Source organism: Podarcis raffonei, chromosome 8, assembly GCF_027172205.1.
Source record: "Podarcis raffonei isolate rPodRaf1 chromosome 8, rPodRaf1.pri, whole genome shotgun sequence".
NCBI lineage: Eukaryota > Metazoa > Chordata > Lepidosauria > Squamata > Lacertidae > Podarcis > Podarcis raffonei.
The window spans coordinates 74,784,401-74,804,908 of NC_070609.1; the positions used below are offsets into that span (position 1 = coordinate 74,784,401).

Consider the following 20,508-nt stretch of genomic DNA (forward strand, 5'->3'; position numbering starts at 1 on the left):
TTTCAAACGTAGGACAAGCATTGGTTACAGCTCATGGCTTTTCTGGACAGAGCTGAACTTTTCTGCAGCACAGGATTGGACAGCATGCTATGCCAAACCAAGTTGGACTCTACACACATATAAAAACATTTTGAAAAATATATTTAATTTGCCATAGCTCACCATCGCCATCTAGTGACACATTTGTATATTGCACTTTACAACACACTTAAAACGTTCTATTTGCAGCTGTATAGCTGAGCCCCTTGGCTCAGCCAAATGACTGAGAAGGAACAAAGTGGCCTCAATCTCCTCTCTGGGAGCCTGTACCTTTGATCTTTCACACTAAGCCAGCATGGTTTGGGTTAGTAGTACCAGTGGCTGGCCCAAAGTCATCTAGAGAGCTTTATGACTTATTGGGGATTTGAACCCTGGTCCCAGGCCTCTGCACCACACCAGCTCTCACTGTGAGTGTGATGTAAACTGTGCCCCACTGGCGAGTCTTTTGTGTATTCCTCTGGTCTTTTAAGACAACACAAGCTAGCAAGGAGTTTTAAGAATCCACCCTTTGCTCCAGTTGTTCAAAGCCAAACGCATAACCAACTTGGCCACTGAACAATCTGCCCTTACTCTCTATCTCCTGTTGACATTCTCTTGGACTCTGGAGTATTAGTCATAGCCTGATGAAAAAGCAAAATCAAACCACCACCTTTGTTTCCCCGACTTAAGGCTTGCATTTTGCAATTTTGGACATCCTTGCAAAGGGAGTCAGGTTGATAAATAGAGCTGTTGCAAGGCTGTCGGTAACTATGACGCCCACCTTTTGTAAAATGGCACATTGACTTGGGAGGTTGTAACTAAGTTGAGAATGCGGGACGACCCGCCCCATGCATTTTCTCGCTGCCAGGATCAGGCTCCTTGTGTACAGAACATTTGAGTTTCTAGGAAAATATTTATGTGGTGTGTTTTTTTTTTTGGGTACACAAAGCAACAGCAACAACCCTACTCCATCTCATAATAAATCCAAGACAGAGAAAGGCTACATGCACACCATTCATTTAAAACCATGGCTTTCCCAAAGAATCCAGGGAACTGTAGTTTGTTAAGTGTGCTAGAAATTGTTGCTCTGGGAGGGGTAACCTGCAGTTTCCAAGATTCATTGGGTGAAGCTACACAGTGATTGGGGGGCGGGGTAGGCCCTGGCTGAGAAAAAGCATTTTAAGTTGAGAAGGGACCTTGATGATCATCTAGTCAACCACTGCTCATTGCAGGGACCTGCAGCTATGGCACCCCTGATCAAGGGCTGACTTTGGTAATATTCCACCCTGTCCGAGGCCAACATTTGATGCCCTCTTTCCAGCCCCTTGTGATGCCGGCTTAAGCACAGGATAAGCATTTCCAGGGTTTGGGAAGGCGCCATCCTTGGCACCATGCCTAGTGCCCCCATATCCGCTGCCCTATATCTGCCTCTGCCCTGACAGATGACTGCCCAGGCTCTGCTTCCAAACGCCCTTGGTGGAGGAGAGCACAGCCCCTCTAGAGGCAGACAGTTCCACTGTCAAATTGCCTGCAAATTGCCACCCTTTGGTCCTGCCCTCTGGAGCAGCAGCGACCGCCTCTGTGCCAGCTTCTGTGCAGGAGCTCTTTAGATATTTTGCTGCCTGCCATGAACAGGGCTTGCCTGCCCACAAGGCGGACTGAAACGGCCACCACAGGTACGGAAGCCCAAGAGGCAAAACAACTTCAGACATCCCATCTGCCCCGCTGCCTCCATTACTAGTGGAGAAGCAGCAGTGGTTTCTGGCGACACTCTATAAGACCTCACTGGAACCCGCCATAATTGCTGCCACTTCACAGGCACCGCCACACAACCCGGGTAAAAGAGGTTTCTGTCGGTGGGGCAGTGCGGTGGCAGCAGAGAGGGGTGAGACCTTCCCATTTTGCCTCAGGTGGCAAAATGGGATGCGCTGCCCCTGGTCACGAGCCCCGTGGATACATTTTGGAGGAGCTGGTTGAATTCAGATGAGGGGAGGGAGGAGCTGGCGTCTGATGACTCCATTGACGGACCAGCAGGCTGTGTCAAGTGGTGTCTGGGCTTAAGGAACATATGACTAGTCCTGCTGGATCAGGTCAATGGCACTTCTTGTCCAGCATCCTGTTCTCGTAGTGGCCAACCAGATGCCCCAATGGGAAACCTGCAAGCAAGACCTGAGCATAAGAGCAAACTCCCCTCCTGCAGTTTCTAGCAACTCGCATTCAGAAGCATTACTGCCTCCAGCTGTGGAGGCAGAGCAACATGACTAGTAGCCAGTGATAGCCCATGAAGCTGCCCCATTCTCATTTAAAGCCATCCAGGTTGGTGGGAGTCATTGCTTCCTGTGGGAGTGAGTTCCATAGTTTAACAATGCACTGCACGAAGAAGGACTTTCTTTTATCGGACATGAATCTTACAACATTCAGCTTCATTGGATGGCTACAAGCTCTAGTGTTACCAGAAAGGAGAGACAGAGAGGTCTCTGAGTTGTCTGGCGATGATGCCACAGGTGCTGAGTGAGGTCCAGGGAAAGGGCCCAGCAGGTTGTATACTGGGGAGGGGCACAGTGGGCTGTTAGAGAAGGAGCCCATCCTCCTGATGCCTGACACTCACATTCTGCCTCTTACACTCCAGCTGTCTCCATCGCCACTCACCTCTGTTGGCGAATCCCCAAACACACCCAGCCTCCACAAGGAGAACACATGAAACGAAAGTTTAGTTCTTTATTGGCAAAGCACTCAGATGCATTGGCTCCTAGGGTGCAAGAATCACTTGCACCACTCCTGCTAAATAGCTAGCTGAGCATCTCCTCCTTCAGACTTGCACTCTGTCCCAAATGTTGGAGCAACAGTGTGCCAAACCTCCTCCGGCGCATTTGAGCCACCTCTTGCAACATGGTGCTCACAAGCAACTGGCAACTTCTCCTGAACTGCATCTCCAGCTGCTCCTGTCGCTTTAAGCCATTCTTTGTCCTTGGAGACAGTGGAGGAGGGCCAGTCTCTCTCTCTGGGACTGTCTCTTCCGCCTCTGCACCTTCTTGAACCTCTTCCCCCACCTCTGACTGCCCAGACTCTTGCTCTTCCCCCTCTCTCATGGGTGGCACAGAATCCCACAAATCACGGCCCCCTTCCCCTGAATCATCCTCCTGCCCCCTTGCCTCCTCTGCCCCCCCTTTGGAGTCTTGCCAGTCCCTAACATCAGAGGCGCCTGAGGGTAACTCAACCCTGGAGTCTCCTCCATACACCCTAGAGGTGGCAGGTGCCAATTGGGACTGGTAGGGCAGAAGGCAGGGAGATCACCAGTAGGTGGCAGCAGCTGGTTCTGGTTTCATTTCCATCTTCCTCCTCCCAGCTGACTTCTATAAGGCGCAACACTGAGACGGAGGAAGCTGACAGGCTGTGGCACCCCCTAGACTGCTTGTAAATAAGAAGGCAGGCAAGCGGAGGCTGGCCGAGGCTGGTGGGGCAGTGGCATGGTAGCAGGGTGGCCCATGGCTCCTTTGTGCACTTCAAACCCTCTGATGCCTCACGCCAAGCCTAAGGCCCAAACACAACTCTCCCTTTTTTGCAGGCCATGAGTTAAACATGCCACCCTGCTTCCCCGCAGCCCGCAGCCCCTTCCACGGCCCCTGCTCAGGCATCTCGGGGTGTTAGCGGCAAGCTGACAGGAATCTGTTTCCTCAGCGCTTGGGCCTCCCCGGCCTGGTCCCAGCAGTCGCGTGAAGACTTCATGAGGCCCAGGAGGCAAGGTGTGTTTGAGTGGTTGCCTGGGCAACAGCCAAACACTCCCTGCATAGCATAAATGGTGGGATAACTTTGCGCTGAGAGCAGGGGGGAGTGATCGTCGACAGTTGCCCATCGAGCCTCAAAGTCCTGGGTTTAAAGCATCTTTTATCCCTTCAATCTATCCAGGGGCCGGCCTTTAAACTATGCCTGAAACCTTGGGCCTTCAGCTGCTGCCAGTCAGTGTAGAGACTACTGAGCTGTTGTGGCAGCAGAAAAAGAGGGGAAATGCTGTAAGGTCCTGGCTGTTGGGCATGTGTGTTGCGGACACACTAAAGTCTGGTGCTGGCCCTGCATTGTGGCTGCGGAAACTGTTTCAGAATGCAAGGTTTTGTAAATATAGGCTGCCTTTAAACAATCAGTCAAGGAGGGGGCCAAGCTGTACAGTGGTACCTCTGGTTAAGAACTTAATTTGTTCCGGAGGTCTGTTCTTAACCTGAAACTGTTCTTAACCTGAGGTACCACTTTACCACTGCTGCTGCGCAGCCGGCACAGGATTTCTGTTCTCATCCTGAAGTAAAGTTCTTAACCCAAGGTACTATTTCTGGGTTAGCGGAGTCTGTAACCTGAAGCGTCTGTAACCTGAGGTACCACTGTATCTGGAAGGAACCTCCTCTGTCACTTCTATCACCCACCATATGTCTGCATCAGTATGAATTTTGGAATAAGCAGGCTCAAACTCTCAATGTGTGATGCTGCCTCAATGTGTGATGCTGCCTCTGAGGCGGAGGCTTTTCCTCATCATCTTGCTACCTAGCTGCTGCCCCAGACACCCTGTTTGTTGAGCATTCATCCTGATTTGCTTGCACAAAGCTGATGTGGGCATTTGACTATGCCTTGTCTTTATCGATTGTTAATCAGAATATTTTACAGGGTAGTTATGCAACTATGAGCATTCACCCTGGTTTACTTGTAAGGTGTTTGTACGTATTCCCGTTCATTCACCCCACACTTTTCAATGTATTTCTGCATCCTCTAACCCCCAGATATATGACAACCCTGCAAGCAAATCAGGATGAATGCTCAATGAAGACTGGATAGTAATTACAGTGGTACAGTGGTACAGAGGGCCTTCTCGGTAGTGGCGCCCGCCCTGCGGAACGCCCTCCCATCAGATGTCAAAGAGATAAACAATTACCTGACATTCAGAAGACATCTTAAGGCAGCCCTGTTCAGGGAAGTTTTTAATATGTAACGCTGTACTGTTTTTAACACTTGATTGGGAGCCGCCCAGAGTGGCTGGGGAAACTCAGCCAGATGGGCGGGGTATAAATTATTATTATTATTATTATTATTATTATTATTATTATTATTTATTACCTCGGGTTAAGAACTTAATTTGTTCCAGAGGTCTGTTCTTAACCTGAAACTTCTTAACCTGAAGCACCACTTTAGCTAATGGGGCCTCCCGCTGCTGCCGCGCCGCCGGAGCACGATTTCTGTTCTCATCCTGAAGCAAAGTTCTTAACCCGAGGTACTATTTCTGGTTAGCGGAGTCTGTAACCTGAAGCGTATGTAACCCGAGGTACCAGTGTATTTCCAAATCTGAGCCTATGCATATAAATTAGCATATGCCAATTTTATGCAAATCTGTGTCCTTTTTTGTGTGTGGTGCATTTTCCTCCCCCATTTTCCCCCCAGAAGCAGGCAGGCTAATCCCAATAACTGCCCAAACAGTTTTGATTGCTGACGCCAGTCCAGGGCACCATATACAGGAGGTGAAAAAGTAAGAGCTAGGTACTGTTTTTTTGCTCCGTGGGGCAGGCAGTGAGAATAATAGCTGCAGATCTCTGAATATCCCCACCGTCTATCTGCAAAATTCTGGAGTTTATTGCTGTTAAAATGGATTTCAGAAAACCGTCCCTCCCAATCTGGGCCAGCTCAACAGTCCTGCTGCCCCAGAAGGGTGTACTCCAGCCTTCTCGGCCCCTTGACATGCACACCCCATCTCCTCCCTTTTTCGCTCCCCACTTGCAAAATACTTCATCCAGAGCAGCACATTCCTGAATGAGTGCCATATCGCTGGCTCGTGGAGTAACTCTACATCACACCATGTTGCAGAGGGGAAAAAACGCATCAGCCCCACAGATGGGTGTGCGTGCATGGGTGGGACCAGCAGGCCGAACTTTCCAAAAGCCTGCCTCCCCACTCCACCCTTGACCACCAAGCCCCTCTTTGGCCCTGAAAAGTTTGTGTTGTGGACAGCAACAGTAGATCCTGTACTATCTCTCCAAGGATGCGAAATCGGGGCGGCAGACTGTAGGCTTTGGCTGCCCCCTGGTGGCTGCTGAAGTGTGAGCAATTTTTTGCCAACCTTTCAACCTCTACTTCCTGACCGACTGCCGCTCTTGTTTCGCTGAACAGCAAAACATGCACATTTGCCGCATATAAATCCAGCCTGCATTCTCCAAACATACGTGCGTTCCAGGCAGCTGCTATAAATTGTTCCCAATCTGAAGCTGGTCTGCTCATGTGAAGGGAGAATCTTCCCATTCCTTGGTTTATAAGAGTGCCGCAGCTGTTATAACCAGTCAGGCCTGTGCGGAGCTTGTCTCAGGCCTGGGGCAGGATAGAATAAAGTCTTGTTAGAATAAAGTTATAAACTCAAACAATAAAGCAGGCAGTGAGTCCCTGGCAGCCCACACCCTGTGATCAGCTTAGCTCTCTGAGATGCCCAGGGCAAGTGTACCCCGCTGCCTCCACACCTGCACAGGTCTGTTGTGGTTAACATGTGGAACTCACTGCCACAAGATGGCGACCAACACAGATATCTTTTAAAAGGGATAAGTTAGATTCTTGGAGAATATCAGAGGCGGCTAGTCCTGATAAGACATGGAACTGTTTTATTGCACTTTTTAATTATGTATGGTTTTTGTAATGGATTTTATAGCTGTGACCTCTTAGAAGCCATTTGGACATGTAAGTGGTAAATAATAATAATAATAATAATAATAATAATAATAATAATAATAATAATATTCTACTGATTTATATCCTTCCTTTCCCCCCGACCAGGGCTAAATAGATACTCTCTGTGGCACAAATGGGTCAGGATTCCAGGGGGTTGAACTAGATGACCCTTGAGGGTCTCTTCTAACTCTACAATTCTATAATTCAATGTGGCTTACACAAATTAAAACACCGATAACATGATGATGAGCCTAGCTGTTGGATCATTTTCTCTAGATCCCCAAACTCCACAAACTTCGTCAAGTGGAATCATTCCTTGCATACATTTTGGAAGGGCCAGGGTCCTCCGGGTGTTTTGGACTGGACCTCCTGTAGCTGCAGGTCAGTGCCAGGGCGTCTGCTTTGCATGCGAAGGTCCAAGGCTCAGTCCCACAACACATGCACACACTTTAGCTGTCCTCTGCAATGCAGCCTCTGAAAGAGGAAGGGGAATGATTAAATGCACCTCAGGGCTTTCCCCCTTCTTTACAGGAAGGGTCGTAGCTCATTGGTAGAGCATCTGCTTTGCAGGTAGAAGCCAGGTTCGATCCGCAGTGGCATCCTGGAAAAGGTGGGGAATGTACCCTGCTTGAAAGCCTGGAGGGCACCTGCCAGTCCGTGTAAACAATACTGAGCTAGAGGGGCCAACGGTCTGACTCAGTATAAGGCAGCAATCTGTTTCCGTTATATATAATGTATTGAACAGGGTGCATTGGCTGCAGATGCAGCTGGAGGCGATCTGGTTTCGTGGTCACTTGGAGCCACTTGCTGCCTGCCCTGGCTCCCGTTTCCCCCTCCCCTCCAGCAGCCTGAGATGGGTCATCATCCATTTGTCCTCATTCTTCTTTGGTCCGCTGGCTGCTTGCCTGCACGGTAGGATGAGTGTTGCCTGGTTACTGTGCGCCAGACCATGTCAAGAAGATTCTCACATTCAGACCATCGTGACTGCAATACCAAATCAGAAGCAGGCTTTAAAGTGGGTCAAGGAGATCCATTTGGGGGTTCCAAATAATTGGCCTCGCACAGGGTGTCATATTATGAAAGATTACAAAAGTCCACCCCTGTCATGTGCTAGATGCATCAATGGTCTGACTCAATATGCAGCACCCTCCTATATTCCTGTGCCTTAAGAGAATATGCAGGAGTTCCCAGGTTCAATCCTAAACAGGGGAAAGGCTTCCTGTCTGAGATCCTGGACAGCTGCTGCCAGTCAGTATTGACAATGCTGAGCTAGGAGGATCAGTTATTTGACTCGGTGTAAGGCACTTCCTGCGTTCCTAATCAATTCCTGACAATGCACAAACATGCAAAATTATCCTCCTGGGGTTCCTCCCCTTCTCTCCCCCCCCACATCCCCTTTTCTCCATTACATGCCTTTTGTGAATTCTAAGACCGCCCATCAATACGATGTTCCCTGGGGCATCTTACAGGCCCCCCACTTGGCCTCCTCCACCAAGTCACCTTCTCAGACTGAGCTGCAGCAGATCCAATTTCCCTTCTCCAACTTGTTAAAAGGTTATTTGGCAGGCCTGCGGGCTGAGCAAACCAGTTCTGTCCCCAGAGCTGCACGTCGGCTATAAATAATCCTTTGGCAATGCGACGTGCCAGTTGCTTAAGGCTTAGCATTTGCTCCTGATAGGACGTCCCCGTCCCCTGAGCTGATGTGGGAGGCCTGTAGGTGAAAGGAGGGAGACACAGAAAGCACTCTTGAACCACTTTGGACCATTCTACCCCCGAGGGATCCTGGAAACTCTATTTCATCAAGGGTGCTGGGAATTATAGCCCTGTGAGGGGGGGTCTCCAAGCAACTTTCAGCACCTGAATCAAACTACAGTTCCCAGCAGTCTCTGGGGGAAGCCGTGACTGTTAACATGGCATGTGTTGTAACATGGTTTTTAGCCCATCATCAATTTTAATTGTTTTCGGAATGATTAATATAAACGTTTTGTTTATTGATAATGCCATTGTTCCCCCTCCCTCTCCAAATCAAGTCTCTCTGGCTTCTGAAATTTCAGCAGGCACTACAAATCTGCTTTCAAGAAATCTTTTTCAGTTGTAAAGACTAGAAATTTGTTTAGTTTTGTTTTCAATGGGGATTCTCAGGTAGTGGAATTCTGGGCTTTTTAATTTGCTCCAGGACAGAGATCTGTGGCAATTCAATAATTCAAAAGGATTGTTGCTGGAGTATAACATCTGATTGTACAAATCAAGTTCCACAGTTGGAGTTGTTGACTGTCACTTCACAGACCTGTTGGTACTTTTCGTTTTTGGGTTTTTTTGCCTTCAGTTCAGTATTAGATAATTTCCCGCTCTATTCATCCCACAATCTGATCTTTTTAACTTACTTATATCCTGCTATTCTAAGCATAAAAACACCACTCAGAATGTCTTGTGATGAAGAACATTACAGTTTCATACAATGATCTGTACAGTTTTAATTTATACAGTTAAACAGGTATTACAGGCTGTAATGTCATTGAGTTCCCCATTTCACTTCATTGGGCTGCTTCTTACGTGGGTGCGTAAAGCTTAGCGAGCAAAATGACATCATAGCATGTGAGTGGTATTTCTAGATCAGGGAAAATAGAACCTTTTGTTGGACACCCGTCAGCTCCAGCCAGCATGCCCAATGGTCAGGGATGATGGCAGTTGTGGCCAAGTGATGCCTGGAGAGTCACAGGTGCCCTGGCCCTGACCTAAACGAACCAGGTCCCACACCTCTTACTTGCCCTAGACACAACAAGAACTCACTGTCCAGGGAAATTTCTAAATTTGCAAATTTGGAATGCAAAAATGTTGGGCTTGCATTGCCTTGCGGGTAGAGTGCGAAGGCCTGGTATTGTAATAGTTTTAAACTCAAGGTTTGGGGGAAATGTGCTTGTTGGAACAGGGTTATTGACTTGTCTTTGTGTTTTGTGCATTTTGTGTTCTCATTTTGTATTTTTGTGTTGTGAACTGTTCTGTGATCTCTGGATGAAGGGCAGTGGTATACGAATTTAATAAATAAAATGATCAAGGAAAGATGTTGCAACAGGGAGAAAGGTAAAGGTTGATCACCAGGACAGAGGATTGTTTACCTTCTGCTGGGCGCTCAAAACCCATATAAATCACATGGTTGTTGGGCCACTATGTCTTCAAACAAGACGGGGAATGTCTTATCAAGTGTAAACTCTGATGAACTTCCCAGGAGCAAAAGGTCAATACTGCAATTGCATGAAGCAACCGGTTTACACACAAACACACATGGAATAATTAACAGAAGCTATTATTTTAAGCGATATATACAGCAAACTGCTTTCTACCAACTCAGACCACTGACCGATCTCAGTCAGTATTCCCTACACTGACTGGCAGTAACTCTCCAAGGTTTCAGAGACAGGGTGTCTTTCTCAGCCCTACCTGGAGATGCCATCAGGGACTGAATCAGGGACCCTCTGCATGCCAGACACGTGCTTTTTCTTGGAGAGCTGCTACCGCTTGGCCATTGACAACAGCTAGATGGATCAATAATGCAGCCTCGTCCCAGTTCTGAGAGATGCCTATTGTTTTTTTATAAGCAGGCTTCTGGCTGCTGCTGTTTTCTTATCGACCAATTTCCTAGTGCATCGCCTCACGGCTTTTTCTTTGGATTGCAAAAGGTTGCAGGTCTTGTTTGTCTATGATCTGTCTCTTTCCATCTGCTGCTTTGAGGGTAAAGTTGAGCGGAAGGCTGGAGGGATGCGGAAAATGAAATAAAACAAAGCAAATCAGGAAGGAAAGTCACGCGGCATGCAGGGGTCACCCACCCCCTCCTGCAGGCAGAAGAAGAAGGCTGTGTTATGATGGGTGTTATGGGGTGGGGTTAGATTCAGACAGTTCTCATTGCCTCCCCTAGGCTTGAAAAAGCATCTTATTCTTCTTTGAATCAATCATTTCTATTGATTCCCCCCCATACCACTGTCGAATAGGAACATAGGAAGCTGCCTTATAACAGAGTCAGGCCATTGGTCTATCTAGGTCAATACTATCTACTACCCTGACCAGCAGCAGCTCTCCAGGGTTTCAGAAAGGGGTCTCTCTCTCTCTCTCTCCCCCAGAGATGCCAAGGAATTATGGGAAGAGCACAGCTCACTTGTAGAGCATCTGCTTTGCATGCAGAAGGTCTCAGGTTCAATCCCCAATTGCATCTCCAGGTAGGTTTGGGAAGAAACCCCAGCCTGAAATCCTGTAGAGCTGCTGCCAGTCAGTGCCGGCCCATCTAGCTCAGTATTGTCTACACTGGCCGGCAGCAGCTCTCCAGGGTCTCAAGCAGGGGTTGTCTCTCCAAGCCCTCCCTGGACAGTCCACTGGGGATTGAACCTAGGACCTTCTGCATGCAAAGCATCTAATGCATCCAATCCCTTAGACCACAGGCTTCTTTCTCCCTCAGCCTCTCCCTTTTCAAATGTAACCCCTTCCAAAATTATCCCAGCATGTCCTGGGACTGACAGCTGCCTCTTCTGCAAGGCTCCTATGAGAAGGAGGGGGGCATGTTTGCTCAGCTTCTCACAAAACAGATCCAACTTCAGAAGGCCGCCCTCTGGAATCAGAGTCCATGCGCTTGTCGCTTTTGGGAAATACACAGAGGGAGGTTTTGAAGGAGAGTTTCCCAGACAGCAGCAACAATTAAAAAAGTAGGGCTTTGTTCAGCACTGGGGTGGGGAAACTCTTCCAGCCAGAGCATTAACACTCCAGCAGACCTTGCTCTCCCATTAGATTTTTTTTTGGGGGGTATCACAGAAACATAGGAAGCTACCATATCCCAAGTCTTGGCTCAGTCTTGTCAACACTGGCTGGCAGCAGCGCTCGCTCTGCTTATAGGCAGGATCTTTTCCAAGCCTTACCTGGAGTTGCCAGAGACTGAAACTGGGAGCTTCTGCATGTGAAAGAGGTGCTCTACCACTGAGCTATGGCACTTCCCCCAAGTAAAGCTCTCTCCAGTTGGCCATGAGCCAAGATAAAACTGACCCCTGGGCTATTGCTTTCCTATACCCACCAATCCTCGCCCCCAGTCTGGGGAGGGGGGCATTTCTATGGCAACGCACCTCTACTAAAGACTAACTCTTTAGTCATGCAGAGAGATGCTTAACAGACTTGGCTAGGGTCATGAACTGAACAAGGAGACTGGCTCCACCACAGGCTTGGAGGAGGCCCAGAATAGCATCCAAAGCAATCTCTGCCCCAATTGTTATTGTTGCTGTTTGTTTTACAGAATTCTATCCCACCCATTTCTCCTGAGAGACTCAAAGTGGCTAACAAACAACAATAAAATGAAAGAAAACAGCTGCAATGTCCTTAACTCTCCCTAGATGTACATTCAAATTTATCACTGCCTATTTTTGTCTAGTTCTCTCTTAAAGCCATCTAGGTTGGTAGCCAGCACTGCATCTTGTGGGAGCGAGTGCCGTAGTGTTGTATATTTTCTTCTCCTCTTGTGCTCTTAAATTACATTGTTTTGATTCAGTGCTGTTTTTCAATACGGTAACTTATTAATGTGATTTATAAATATGATTATAACTGATTGTTGTGCTTTTTAACTGTATCAGTTTCTAATTTATGTTGTGAGGTGCCTTTGGAGAAGGGTGGAAAATAAATAATACTTTTTTAAAAACCGGTAATGCCTCAAGTCCTGCTTAGAGTACATCCATTGAAGAGAATGAACCCTAAGTGAGTTATGACCATTAACTTCAGTGGGTCTAAATCGAACTAGCAATTGGCAATTGGATATCACTCAATGGGCCTGCATTTGAATCAAACTTAGTTAGTTACAACCCTTTGTTGTGTTTTTCCTCCATCGGACTCTGCAGAGTCGCAGACAGATCCTGTGCTAAACCATGAGAGATAGAGGGTGCTTCTTACCCGCCTAGGACCGCAACCTTCAAATCTCTTACAAACCCCGTCATCGCCCCACCCACCCTTCTCAGAATGCGCCAATCCTCTGCGCCCCCTCACTTCGCGCTCCATTCATAAAATTAACATTGAAGTAAACTGTGCGCTGGCCCCACCTCCCTTTCTTAAGTCATCGTGGGCTGAACTCTATTGCGCCGGCCGCCGCGCCCCCTTGCCTGCGTCTCGGGGAGCCTATCGCCGCCTCCGGAACGGGACGACGTCAGAGCCGGCGCCACGCCTACTTTTTTTTTTTAGTTTTAACCTCGCAGCCGGCCAGGCTGCCTCGCGGTTGGCTCGTTATGCACGTGGAGCTGGCTGCCGGCGTCGCGTGACCTGGCTGGCTGTGTTGGCGCAGGCCCAGTTCTGCCTGGCCGTCCTCGGCATTGGAAGCAGCAGTAGGAACTGCGGGGATTGTGGTGACCGGACGGGGCCGGGCCGGCAGGCAGGCAGGCGGTTAGGCAGGCATGGCCGGACCCACGCAGGAGAAGAGCACGCTGCTGCACCTCTTCGCTGGAGGGTGAGTCCTTCTCCCTCATTTCACTCATCCTTCTGGGCTCATCCTTAAAGCGTTAGCTTTTCTCTCCCCATTCATCCTTCTCCCCCATCCTCATTCATTATTCCCCCTCCCACACTTTATTCATTAATCTCCCCCATCCATCCCCTTCTTCCTCCATTCATCAATCTTTTGTAAACGGCTTTGAATTTATTTGTTTTTACGATCAAGCGGCGTTTTAATTTTTATGAAATAAAGAGAGGGAATAATTTATTTATTATTTATTTTTCTCTCACATGCACCCCTTCTCTCCATTCATCTCTTCTTTCTTGATTTCTTACCCTCCCTTTTGACCACTACCCTTCCTCTTCCTTTCTGAATTTCCATTTATTTGTTGTCTCAAATCTTCCTTCTGTCTTTATATATTACCCTGCTGTCTTTTATGTCATTATCCTCATCCTACTCATCTTCTCATCCTCCTTTTTCAAGGGGGGCGGGGTGGGGAGAAAATAATGCTGTTAATGGCTACTGCTCATGATGGCTATGCTGTGCTTCCATGGTCAGAGGCAGTAAAAAGCTAACGCTTCTGAATATCACTTGCCAGAAACCACAGAAGGGTGGAGGGCTCTTGTGCTCTTGTGTTCCTGTTTGCAGGCTTCCCATAATGGGCACCTGATTGACCACTGTGAAAATAGGATGATGGACTAGATGGGCCACTGGCCTAATCCAGCAAGGCTTTTCTTACGTTTTCCTCCATTCATACATTTGCACATTCTCCCCTTCTTTCTTCCTACCTTCACTTTTCTTTGCTTTTCTCTTCCGTGACTTCAAAATGGTACATCCATATACAGGCGCAGCCTACCTCTGATGTCCTGAAAATACCTGCTAAGGAGTGCCCAGCAGTGCACATTCTAATGGAAGCAAAATGCTTGGATAAATGAACCTTCCATCCAACCTAGTAGGCCTTGTTTATTTATAAGGAAACACAAACATACACATGTGCTCCCCACACACTTCATAACCCCTTGCTGGCATTCATATAGTGCTTTAGAATGTCAGTTGTGTTAGTACACATGTGGCATAGTGGTTAGGCCAGGGGTGCAGGAGCCTGCAGCCCTCCAGGTGCGTTTGGGTTCCATCTCCCATCATCCAGCACGTCCAATAGTCAGGGGTCATCTGGAAGCCTGCAGGTTCCCCTTTCTTGGGTTTGAGTGTCAGACTGGAAACAGGGAGATCTGGGTTCAAATCACCCAATTGAACCATGAACCTCACCAGGTGCCCGTGAGCCAGTTTGCCCTCCCATCAGCTTGATCTACCTCTCAGGATTATTGTAAAGGGTAAAATATGCACATGTGTCAATGAGAATCAGCACTGTGTTGAGCTCCTTGAAGGAAAGACAGGCTGCAAATGTAATAAAAATAATAATTCACTTACAGCAGCCCTGTGAGGTAGGCCAGTTTACTTATTCCCTCATGGCTAGTGCCTTAAATGGCTTTTCAGAAGGTTGGAAATAATTATGCAGGGTGTGCCATTTCATTGCATACATGTATAAATGCAGGACTCTGTCCTTTTTGTGAGCTTTCCAGAAGGTTGTGATTGGACACTGGGCTAGGCCCTTTTATTTTTGGTCCTTTACTTTCCCAGCAGAGCAAGATCAGACCTGTGCTCAGGCATGAACTCATTGTGTGGCTTTGAGCAAGCTGCTGGCTCTCTCAGCCACCACCACCCTGTCTGTAAAATGGGACTAACGTATCTCAGTGAACAGTAGAGCTTTTCAAGTGCTTTACAGATGAAAAGTGTACATTACAAGAGCAATGGTCTAAAGTGGTTTGGGCTACACCTGCACCTGCAGCCACAGCTCACTGGTGGAGTGTCTGCTTTGCATGCAGAAGCCTCCTGGTTCAATCCCCAGTCGGGGTAGGACTGGAAGAGAATTTGTGCCTGAAGCCCTGGAGAGCTGCTGCCAGTCAGTGCAGACAATTCAGAGCTAAATGGGACAGTTGTATTACTCTGTATAAGGCAGCTTCCTATGGACTACAACTCCCAATGTAGTTGTAGTCTAAGACTTCTGGGGGGCGCCAGGTTGGCAAAGTCTGCTTCTATTATTTCCCGAGGCAGGTTTATTGCATGCATTGCAAGGTTGGGGCAGACCCGTTCCTCTTGCCATCCTGGGCCTAATGGATACCTGAACAGGCATGACCAGATCTTAGGCAGGAATCTGGGGAGACTTTAGAATGTGTCTGTGGTTTGTTTGTTTGGAAGTACTGTACCATAGCCGCTTTTTTAATTGTCTTGAAAGTGAAAATAAAAGCATTTCTATTATTATTATTTTAAGTCCTTGTTCTATTCAGAAAGGACTTCCACGTTCTGAGGATGTGGGTTTCCCCGGCTTGCTTTTTATAGACAACTAATCTGGGAGCGCAGAGACACTAAATTGTGTGTGATCCGTCCCTCCCTCCCTCCAAAGTCTGCTTCATGCATCTGCTTATTTGTGGTTAGCAAAGTGTAGGGAAATCCTGCTCTCCCCTCCATCACTACTAAAAAAACACCCAACCCAGCTAGCTAGCTTACTCTTGGCTTTTGGCTCCCCCTTTTCATTTGTCATGCTTTAGGCAAATACTGCATTATAAATTGTTGCTTCCTGGCTGCAAGTCTCACGCTGCCTTGTCTGCTCTGCGCTGGTTCTTGGGCAAAGAGGGATGTTATACGGATATATCTGTCCAAGTGTTTCATCATACCAGGCCAGAGTAGAACTGAGGTAGCTTTGTGTTTTGTAAGCAAGAGTGCTGTCTGGGTATCTTTTTTGTGCAGCACGCTGTGTGTGTGGTGTTTTGATCCATGGTGACGGAGGAAGGACCCTGGATCTCAGATCTAGGTCTCTTCTTACATGGGAAGTAAACTCAGCTTTTAAAAATAGAACCGACTTCTAAGTAAGCAGAGCACATTCCCATGCATGTTTATGAGGAAGGGACGTAGCTCAGAAGGTCCCTGGTTTGATCCCCAGCATCTCCAGGTAGGGCTTGGAGATATCATGCCTGAAACCCTGGAGAGTGGCTGCCTGTCAGTGTAGGCAGTACTGTACTACGTTAGATGGGGCAATGGTCTGACTCTGAATAAGGGAACTTTCCTGTGTCTACACAGAAGGAAGTCTACTCTGGGGTCATTAGTGCTTTCTCCCATATAGATGCACATAGGATTCCATGCCAGCCTCAGTATCATTTGGGGTTGGATCTGTGTTGTGTTTTTAGAAAATGTGCCCTCTACAGTGGTACCTCGGGTTAAGTACTTAATTCGTTCCGGAGGTCTGTTCTTAACCTGAGGCACCACTTTAGCTAATGGGGCCTCCCGCTGCTGCTGTGCCGCCGGAGCACGATTTCTGTTCTCATCCTGAAGCAAAGTTCTTAACCCGAGGTAATATTTCTGGGTTAGCGGAGTCTGTAACCTGAAGTGTATGTAACCTGAAGCGTATGTAACCCGAGGTACCACTGTATATGGGGAGGGAATTGCAGACTGACTTGTAATCCCTGAACACTCACTCACTCTCTCTCTCTCTCTCTCTCTCTCTCTCTCTCTCTCTGTGTGTGTGTGTGTGTGTGTGTATAAATGTTTGTTTTCTCCTCTTGTGTGCAATGACTGTTTTCTTAAAATGGTAACTTTCTTCGTTATTACATCAGTGCCTCAAGAGTTTCAGTGCTGTTGCTTGCAGACTGGACCAAGACGGAGGGTTATTTCCCTGCATTGTATGCTTTGACTGGCTTTCTAATGACAGGTTATCTGTCTGTGTCATCAGAAACTGTTTTGTGAATTGCCAGCTTTCAGTACATACCGTAATTAGCACTTTCTGTAACTTCCTGTGTTTCATCTCCCTCTGACTTCGCTTTTTACGCTCCTCCCACCTGACCAGGTGTACACAGTCACATCCATACCATGCATTCAAAGCTGTGACGTCAACAAACATGGCCTTCTGAAATTCATAGAATCGTAGATTTGTACAGGACCTCAAGGGGCATCTAGTCCAACCCCTTGCAGTGCAGGAATCACAACTAAGTGATTCCTTATTCATGTTATTCTTTCATATACTGTGTGTGATGCTTTATGAAATGTGGAGCCAGTGCGGCATAGTGTTTAGTTTCTCAAACTTCTTCCTCCCTTGCCATTGTTAGCTATGGATGATGGGAATTGTAGTCCAACAACTTGGAAACCCAAGTTTGAGAAACCCCGGAGAGTGTTATACACTAAGACCTGGGGGAGACCAGGGTTCAAATCCCCACTTGGCCTTAGGTGTAACCTTCTGCCAGTCACTGTCTCTCAGTCTAGCCTACCTCACAGGTTTGTTGTGAGGAAAAAATAAGAAGGAGAATTATGTACTTACCCTTGATGTGGGATATAAATGTAATAAAATATACTGTTACTCAGAGTAGACCCACTGAATTGATGGACTTGTGCTAGCCATGTTCTTTAATTTCAGTGTGTCTACTCAGTGTAGGACAGACATTGGATGCAACCCCCAGAGGTTTGGATTTGGTTTCAGGGGACCCACAGGGACGAAGCCTTTGTAACAAAGACTCTTTTATTTTAGTTTAATCCAAGGCATCATTGCATCCAAGGAGGCTCCATTGAGTTGAGATTCCTGCATTGCAAGGACCCTCAGGTCCGTTCCAGCAGTGCAGTTCTATGATTCTGTGAGTTCGATAGACCTTACTTCCTGAGAAGTGTGCTTAGGATCACACTTTTGAAATACACGAGTCAGTTTTCTCAGTACTGTATCTGCATTCCTTTGCAAGCTTTTATTTTCCCACTCTCTCCCTCCTTTCCAAATCTGTATAAATAATTACTTAGGGCTTAGATTCTCTCCACCGCAAGATGATGGAATCCAGGATGAAAGGGACTTAATTAGCTTAAGGGCTTCCTGCCTACCTTTACTGTATATAAAGCTTTCCCTGCAAGGCGGAATGCCAGTATAGCAGCACTTTCTCCCTTGTGTGGTCTTGAGATTTGGACTTGCATGTGGAAACCCTTAATAGGGTGTGGTTGTTAAAACAATTAGGTCCCCTCCCCATTTGCTATTTTGCAGAATTCTGCCTGCATATATTTATAGATCTGTGTGTATTCAGTATGTATCTTCAGCGCCAGCATTTGAGGGAGTTGTATTGGGTCTGGACCCTGCCCCCCAAATTAAGCACTAGCTCCCGAATATGCAGCTTGGCTCACTGGCTGGCGTGAGTTGCCAAGATCTGTTTTGGAAGTGAATCGCCCCACCTCAGCAAGGGTGCTGCAGAGTTTGAAAGGTTCGAAAAAGGGCAACCAGAATGATCTAGGGGGTGGAGAAACTCCCTTACGAGAGGAAAGGTTGCAGCATTTGGGGCTTTTTAGTCTAGAGAAAAGGTAAGGCAAGAGGTGACAGGTGTCTAAAATGATATATGGTCTGGAGAAGGTGGATAGAGGGAAAGGTTTTCTCCCTCTCTCATAACCCTGGGATCCGTGGACATCCCATGAAGCTGAATGTTGAACGATTCAGGACAGGTGAGAGAAAGTCTTTGTTCATGCAGCACATAGTTAAACTATGGAACTCGCTCCTGCAGGACAAGCCAATGATGGCCGCCAGCTTGGATGGCTATAAAAGAGGATTAAACAAATCTGTGCTCTGAGAGCAGGCAGGGGTCTCCTAAGGTACTCCCAGCACCCTGAACAAACTACAGCTCCCATAAATTCTTTGTGGGGAAGCCATGACTGTTTAAAGTGGTGACATAGTGCTTTAAGTGTATGGCATGAATGTCACTCTGGTTTTTGTCCTTTGGGGTAGGCTTGGTCATAATTGCCTCAGTGCAGGGCCTTTTGTTGTGGTGGCTCCTCCTCTCAGAGGTCTGCATCTTTCCTTCATCACATTTATGGGTGAAGACTGTTCCGTTCCATCAAAGCATTTGCAAACCCTGTCTATCTTTATCTCTTTTGTGTTTGTTCAGTTATTTTGTGTGGACTTCATGCAGTGTTTTAAAAATATCAGACCATCATAATAATGCTTTCATGTTGAAAGGCAGTCTCTTAATGTTCTAAATCAGGCATAGGCAAACTCGACCCTCCAAATGTTTTGGGACTACAACTCCCATCATCCCTGACCACTGGTCCTGTTAGCTAGGGATGATGGGAGTTGTAGTCCCAAAACATCTGGAGGGTCAAGTTTGCCTATGCCTGTTCTAAGTAAATGCTGGAAAGTGTGCCCCTTCCCTGAAGTTGATTCCTTCCTTTCCTTAGCCATGGGAATCTGCTGAGGGAATAAAAAAAATAGTTCTCTAGGTGCCAACATTATATTAAGATGTCTAGGCAACCAGGCACATGGGATTTTCTAGCTCTGCAGTATAGTCAATAATTGCTGTTCCAAGCTAAATGGTTTCTCCTTCACTTAAGCAGAGAAGATCCTTGGGCAAAGTTCCTTAAAGCAGTGTTAGGAACTCAGATATATTAGCTAATCACCAAATGGCACCTTAAACCTAGGTTACAAGCGCCACAATAGAATGTTTAGGCACCATATTATTATAATTTTTTACAATGAGACTTATTATTATGCATTTCTATACCACTTTATATTTTAAAGAAAAAAATCTCAAAGCAGTTGACAACACACTAAAACATCAAATCAAACAATCCAGAATAAAATAAATTCAAACTTCAAGGAAAACATTTCAGATCCTTCTCTAAGTGACATTTTGCTTTCCCCATATATATCTACTTAATTTATATAGCTGCCCCATAGCAAAAGGACACTAGGAAACCAGTGTGGTGTAGTGGTTAGAGTGTCAGACTAGGACCTGGGAGATCAGGGTTCAAATCTCCACTCAGTCATGAAGCTCACTGGCTGACCTTGGGCCAGTCACAGCCCCTTAACCTACCCCACAGGGTCGAACTATGTACTCCTTGGAGGAAAAGGTGGTATATACATTCAATAAATAAGCTGTTCTGCTTACGAAAGCTGGAGGGGACAGCCAGATGGAGATGTCAGTTGCCAACCTGGCACCCAGAGACCTCCGTGTGGTTGCAATTGGATCCACACCTGTCACAAAATGCACCTGGCTAATTTCTGACATTGCCTTAAAGATAGGGTCTATTAATGGTGGATGGAGGGTATTGTTGTTCCGCCAATCTTTACACACACACACACACACACACACACACACACACACCAACCATCACTTGTACCTGACCCTTGGGCTAAGCCAGGCTTCCTCTTTTCTCCAGCCCACCACCCTCTTGCCCAGCAATGGTCCTTCTGATGCAAATGCTTCTTCCCTGCCATTTCTCCTTGGTGCCTAGCATTTAAAGGTAGACTGCCTCTGAGCCAGGGTGATCCATTCAGTTAGCATGACTGC

The 20,508-nt window shown here is 47.1% G+C and overlaps 1 protein-coding gene across 2 annotated transcripts in view; it reads left to right on the forward strand.

Moving 5' to 3' along the window:
* Window positions 1–20,508, forward strand: part of SLC25A33 (solute carrier family 25 member 33) — a 47,438-nt gene that overhangs the window by 9,329 nt on the left and 17,601 nt on the right. Inside the window, exon 1 of one of the 2 annotated variants that reach the window (XM_053400875.1) lies at window positions 12,923–13,168. The exons of the other annotated variant lie outside the window; for it this stretch is intronic. Coding sequence (XP_053256850.1) covers window positions 13,116–13,168 — 53 coding nt within the window. The 5' untranslated portion in view covers window positions 12,923–13,115. Of the gene's footprint in view, window positions 1–12,922; window positions 13,169–20,508 lie in introns of those variants that run through there. 2 annotated transcript variants of the gene reach the window in all.